The sequence below is a fragment of the Fukomys damarensis genome, unplaced genomic scaffold (assembly GCF_012274545.1).
Source record: "Fukomys damarensis isolate Sample0158 unplaced genomic scaffold, DMR_v1.0_HiC HiC_scaffold_19, whole genome shotgun sequence".
Taxonomy (NCBI): Eukaryota; Metazoa; Chordata; class Mammalia; order Rodentia; family Bathyergidae; genus Fukomys; species Fukomys damarensis.
Genome location: NW_022900931.1, coordinates 41975314 through 41982164, shown reverse-complemented (window position 1 = coordinate 41982164; position 6851 = coordinate 41975314). Strand labels below are relative to the sequence as shown.

The window sequence follows — 6851 nt, the reverse complement described above, 5'->3', positions numbered from 1 at the left end:
CAGAGAAATAGTAATCACTCATCCTCTTGATCAACGTGGGTTAAAAAACACAGTAACAACGTTTTACCAAGAAAAGTAGACCTTGCCTTGGTATCTGCCTATCTGCTGAGCCTTGCTCTCCAGCTTTCCCACTGATTCTCAGAGTTATTGGCTTTCCTTTCAATGCATTCTTTTCCTAGCCAGGATCAGTTTCTCCCGTTTGCTACCACAGCACCTGAATCCTTGATCTATGTTAGAGTTAGGGTGACCAGATGGACAATTTAGGGATTTAAAAGCATGACAGCGTTCCTGTATGTTTTCCCCCGTGCGTCTCAAAGGGCAGCAATATGGCCCTTTTCCCATAAGGCTTTGATAAATTCCAGTGCTGCCCTTGCCCAGGTGGGCTTTGTTCATGGCCTAGTTATTATTTGCTGCCAATAATTCTGGCACTTGTGCACACAAAGCTTTCCATCCGTTAAGCATATTTCCTAAGTGTCCCACTGAGCCATGCTTTCCCAGTCTCTGCCAGGACTGCTGATAAAAGCCATGGAGGTATCTTCTTTCTGCCTGGTTTGCCTCCTCTTCCACAGATCTGAAATGAGCTCATGGGTGATGTCTCACGGCTTACAGGATGCTCCAGTGGGACCAGAGCTAAAAGAGTCCGTGCACCCTGTAGTGTTGAAGCACTCTGGAAATTGCCCCAGTTCATTCTGGAGAATTTGCTGGGATGCACCAGCAAATGGGACAGGAAAACAACTTTTATAAGGAAGTTCCCATAGCCATTATTAACTTATTGTCTGTGTCCTGTCTACATCTCACCCTGAGCTCTAGATTCAACTATACAAACTTCATTCTCCATTGTTACCTACTTCCTCCACGAATAAGGAGCTCCTTTCTGCAGGCTTCTAAGACTCTGGATTTCATTTGTTGAATGATTTAACCCAATTGACTAATTGTATTATTCATTTCCTCTTCAGCCTGCACACAGTATGCACTGACCACTCCACAGACGATGGGCTCAGTCACCTGACTTGGTTTGCTCAATGCAGTGTGAGCAGCAGTGCCATAAAACCTGTTCAAGAAGATGCTTTACTGGCACTTACATGGTTTGGCTCCATACTCTTCCCTTCAGCTCCACCTCTCCCATCTCCCAAGCATTTCCCCTTCACCATGAGAACAACATGCCAGGTTAGTGGCTGCTCCTTCATGCTGGGTCTTGGAATGAAAAGGCAGTTAGGACAAAGCCAAATCCACCAAGTCCAGCCAATGCCCAGAACAAAGTGTATGCTCGTGTGAGCTACTGAGATTTGAGGGTTGCTTGATACTGCAACAAAATGCGGACTAATGTACATAGTTAGGGTTCATAACAAATATTGAGGGTCTACAATGTGTCAAACATCGTACTAGGAGTTTTATGTAATTTCATTTTGATTATCACAATAATATAATAAGGCAAGTTAGCTTTCCATTTTCAAACAGAAGAAAATAAGGCAAAACACTAAACCAGACTTCAAATCCAGGTCAGTTTGAGCCTATCCCACCCCACTGCCTCTACATCCTCCTCCTGAGTGGCCAAGGCATGGAAGGAGTGACGGTGCAGGGTCCCAGCTGCACATCAGGGTCCTATTCCTAACTTACACACCTGCTTCCTATAGTGCTCCAGACGCTGAAGGGGAAGCAGTATGTTCTTCTGAGTTCTTCCTTGTTTCTTGGCCCATAAAGAACTCTAGTCATCCAAAATGCCTTCTTTCATTTTCAGAGAGCCAAAAACTATCTCAACCGAGATTTTTAAGCAGGTGTATGGCATAGCTATATCCTGTGTGGCTCATGGGACACCGTACCAATCCCTAGTCCAAGACAGCCAGCAGGATTAGCTGAAACTCTGCCCTCCTGTGCCTTGAGGGAGTCCTCCTCTTTCACCCCTTTCCCCAACAGGGGAAACCAAAGAGATTCTTGCTTACCTTTCTCAGCACTATTTCCATGACCTCTATGAACTCTAAGGCTCAGTACCAAAGGCGCCATAATACACATCAGGTACGTTAAGTCAACAGTCCTGGTCCGACCCACCTTCATCAGAAAAGATTGTCTTGGATTCAGCACTTAAATCATCCAAGTCATATTAAATCAGAGCTACTACATCTTACGTTTTTAATTAATATGATACCATGGACTTGGATAAGTCACTTATTTCTTCTGAGCTTAAGTGTAAGTGGGCAATACCAGCCCCACTTACTCAGAAAATGGGAATATATATATATATATATATACACACATCTATTACAGATAAAATTAGAACATGTAAATAAGCAAGATCAACCATCATCACGTCATACCTTTCTTTATATTTCTGACTGGAGAAAGGGGAGTAAGAGCTAAATAATTGGAAGGAGTGAAGAGGTAAGTGGGTCCTGGATCCAAAATCTGAGACTGGAAGGGCCACTCTAGGCCCATGCTGGCCAGAGGAGGATTCATCCCATCTGGTCCTCAGTGCTTCCTCCCTTTACTGCTCCCCAGCACCCAGCACAACCACATGTAACTGTTCAGAACGGACCCGAACCTATCCTCCAAGCATGGGACACTGCTCATTTGTTCTGAATATTCTAACAACAGAGCTCCCTCCCCAGCTGGGGTCTTTCTTTCCAATCATTATTCAGATGAAAAGGCTAAAGAAAACTAAAGACTCCTTGATCGCTCTTCACGGGGTGAATTATACAGTGAAGAGTTGGGCCTGCCACTCTTGAACCTTAATTGCTAATTCATCAAAATTAAATGGGGAAATGTTCAGCATCATAGAATCCTAGGCTGAAGGACACATTAGAAATCACTACCTTCAACAGATTATAAGAAGACACAAACCTGCCAATGACTAAACAGTTAATTATGGATGATCTAGAACTGGAATCCAGCCCTCAACTCCCAGGTCAGGAATCATTCCACTAACCAAGCCCTCATGCTACTACTATTAACATTAGACCAAGCGCTAAGTACTCACAGCAAGACTACCCACGTAGTGCTTTAACTAAAATTACTAGCACTAATACTCGGGTCTGCATAAACTAGATACCCATCAGAACCGTGTATCTACATTTTAAAGTGTGATGAAAATATTGAACAGCTTCCTCTTTTAATGTAGAGCGGAACATCCAGGCTAGGGGCTGATAAGCCTGGGGTTGGCTGTGACAAAAGCATGAAAGATGTTCCAGTATGAACAAGGAGGCTTGTGGGAGGAAATGAGAACAGAGGAGGGGGAGAAACCGGAAGGGACACAGGGTGGAAAGGAGATGATGGATGTTGAGGTGTCGGCAGTCTCTAAGAGTGACTCTTCCTTCTCCAGGAAGACTGACACTCGAACTCTTTATACTGCAGCCTATCCTCACACAGTCACCATGCAGCTACCTGAACACAAACCAGCCCAGGTAACAACCACTCCCCCATACCTACCTTTCCCCTGCAGGCTGGGTTAGAAGCCCCTTCAAAGCACCCCACAATACTTACTGCAGATCTGTTACTATTTTTGGATAATGCTGCTACTCCATAACTCTACGGTCCCATTCCACAACTGGTATCTCTACCACCAGACTGGCTCTTGGCAGGCAGCGTCTGTGTCTTACGGATCTTATCAACTGTACCATAACGGACATGGTAGTAACCCACTGACTGGTAATGCATGAAAAAACAACGTCTTAACTCAGCCACCACCTCTTCTGAGAATGGGTTTCAGAACTGGTTTGAGTCGGGTGCGCCTCTGCCAAGCTCTGTAGCACTGATGTGGTGGTCATCATGGGACCATTAGGACCCAAGATAAAATTACTTGAATGCTTCCTCAAGTCACCGACTAGATAGAGCACTCACTGAAAGCAAAGACCATTATGTCTTTGGTGCTTGATGCTTAGAAATCACAGGAATAGGATCCATGTTTCCAGAATGGGTACATAAAAAAGTTAATAAAGCCAAAGGAATGCCAAAAGAAATGTGGACCAAGCAAGCGATCTTCATCACAGAGATGCTCTAAGGCTCTCCCTGAAAACACATCGGAGTGGGATCCTGAGCATCAGTAGAACTCTGGTGTTTCCCACAGCCCCTACCACCAGGAAAGGATGAAATGCTACTCATGTTCAGGAACAAAGGTTTAGTGAACCCTCCTTCAAGTCTTATGGCTATGTGGCACCTGTTGCTAAAATAGCAGCTGATAAGCATTTTGTTCTGTTCAAAACAAAAACAAAACCAATCTATTGCAGGGAGCAGCATCACAATGACAATAAGAAATCATGAGGCTAAATATATACCAGGAAGAAATACAAAATTTTAGCAATGAAAGACGAGGAAGGAGCTGCTGGAGCCTGAGGAAAAAAAACTGAAGTGTTGATTAGAAATTGCTCAGCCTGCGTAGAAAGAGAAGCAAAGAGAGAGGGGTGAGAGGGAAATGAGAGGGAGAGTTAACTGGGAGGGGGGAAAGCAAGGGAAAAAAGGAAGGGAGAGAATTCATGTGGCTTTGGAGGGGGCTCTGTCTCATTGTTAATCCGTCTTTTCCTTTCTCCCTCCCATTCTACCACCCCCTCAAAAGCATTCATTGATTGGATTAGACTAAAATTGCTTACCTTTCCTTGCATGGTTTCTCCGTGAAGAATGAGTCTGAATTCATCTCACCCTTGACTGCTGCTCTCTCCTCTAGCCCCCTCCCCAGCCGCCATTGTTAGCTCCTCTACTTTGCTCAGGCTGAGAAGCAGCCTGTCCATCGGTCCCCCTGACAGCAGCAGTGGGATGCAAGGATGGGGGGGTTGGTGGCAAAAGATTGCCAAAGTTGGCCTCCGCAGGGCGGTGAAGCCCCAGATGTCTGACAACTGCGGTGGCCTTAAATACCTAACTTGTTGCCTGCTTCTAGGTGCAGATGGCAGGAAGCACACAGAAAACATCACCTCTTCAAAACAAAAATAAATGAAACAAGACACCCTCCCACCAAAAACCCAGAGAAGCATATTGGCAGCTTGCAAACAGGACTAGTCCAGGGCTGGGGAGAACTGGGACCCACCCCCAATTACCAGGGTGCTGCATGCATATTGCTCCTCTGGGCTTCCATTTCTATAAAACAAGAGCCAGATTTCTGTGGCCATTCCACAGATCTGATTCCATTTCATAGAAGCTCTGAGCCCTCTAGAGAAAGCCATGTGTTCTCCTCCCCCCACCCACCGCGAATCTCCCCGGTGCTTCTCTTGGGCAGACTCAGGGGGTCTTGAAAGCATCTCTGACTCAGACCCCTCCCCAGATGCCTGGCTGACTTCAGGGAGGCAGCAGTAAGAGGACCCAGGCTGAATTCCCCTAGAGATGAAAATTGAGAAGTAGAGGCAAATTTAGGAATCAGAATCAGTGAGGGTGACAGGAGAAGGCACTGGGAGGACAGGAGGGGGGGAGGCATGGATTAGCCAAACCCTGAAATTAGAGATGATTCATATTTGAATACCGTGGGAGGGATGAACTCAGAGCAGCCAAGATAGAGGCTAACTCTGCGGAGGGTGCCCTCCCCAGTCTGTACCCAGCAGGGGGCAGGAGCAATTGCCAGAGGCCTTTCATTTGAAATAGGAAAAAAACAGGCAATCAACAATCTTATTCTGAAGCTAAGAGAAATGGGGTGTTCGCCTCTGAGTGTTTTTTACCCTCTTTCAGTGAGGGTAAATATCCCTGCCTGGGATATATATATATTTTTACTCTGCTTCCCCTTTCCCTAGGGACTTGATTTTTCTCAGATCTCCTGGTGAGTGCTGTTCCCCCTCCTGCCAGTCACAGCCGCAGCCTGTCTTCATGACCTTTCTGACACCTTGTTCCATCCCCTCCTGGTGTTGAAGAGCTGTCCCAGCTCCCAAACCTTCCTCACTCCCACCCTAGCCCTCAGCAAGGCGTGTTTCTGAGTTTCTCAGGCTTGGCCATCCTGGGAACTTGGCCCCTAGAAGTACAGAGTTGCCACATAGGTTAGCGTGTTGGAGGGTAGCATATTAGTGTATGTTTGAGATACACACTAAGTGTATTCACTGGGGGAACTGGTACATATACATTTCACATCATGATCTTTTGTTACTTCCTCTTGCCCTCCCCTCCCTCCCTCTCGCCTTTCCTAACCCCAGGAGGAGGAGAAGAAAGTTGTCAGAGGAGAGGAGGACAGGAAGGGCTCCGCTACATCAGGGCTGGAGAGAAGCTCAATGTCTCTGGACCTCTCTGCTACATCTCTTTACTGGGGGGAGGGGGCTGCAGCTGCTCAAAAGGATCTGTTTTTACCTTGGGACCACTCTCCAAAGGGCACCAGGGGCAGAGCCAGGCCCTAAACTCCAGGACCAACCAAGCCTCCGCGTCCCCACCCCCTCCTGATTCCCCTCTTCCCTGTACCCCCAGGAAGCCAGAAGGAACGTCCCTGGGTCTCCCGCCTTCTCCAGGAAAGGAACTGGGGAGACCCTCCCCTACCACCCGCCTCCAGAAAACCAGTGCTCTTCGTGGATCAGACCCTGTGAGCCAGGCTTTGCCCAGGACTCAGCATACCAACTCAGGGTGAGACCGAGGAAGAACCGATCTATGGAGGGGAAACACACATTTCCAGAACCACCTCACAGCGCCAGTGAGTCAAACACCTGCATCTCCATCCGGCTCAATTGTAATCGGGCTTCTCCCCAGCCTCCATCACACACCACACACACACACACACACACACACACACACACTCACACGCGCACGTCCCCCTCCCCCTAAGCAGCTCTAAAACACCATAGATCAGGAGGCAATCGAGGGTGGGGTGAAAGCAGCCACCACTGTGGGAATCTATATGTAAAGTTCTTCGTCTACGCAGAGAACGACTCTTACCTGTTAGCCAGAAGAGAGCACGCCACCCC

General features: G+C 47.2%; 1 protein-coding gene across 1 annotated transcript in view; it reads right to left on the bottom strand.

The window, feature by feature from the left end:
* The window catches only part of Ildr2 (immunoglobulin like domain containing receptor 2), a gene marked incomplete at both ends in the record, with an annotated part of 51337 nt that extends 44490 nt beyond the window's left edge, over positions 1–6847 (bottom strand). Inside the window, one exon of the mRNA XM_010634002.3 lies at positions 6823–6847. Within this exon, the coding sequence (XP_010632304.2) occupies positions 6823–6847 (25 nt within the window). The remainder of the gene's footprint in view (positions 1–6822) is intronic.
* Between the last annotated feature and the right edge of the window lie 4 nt (positions 6848–6851).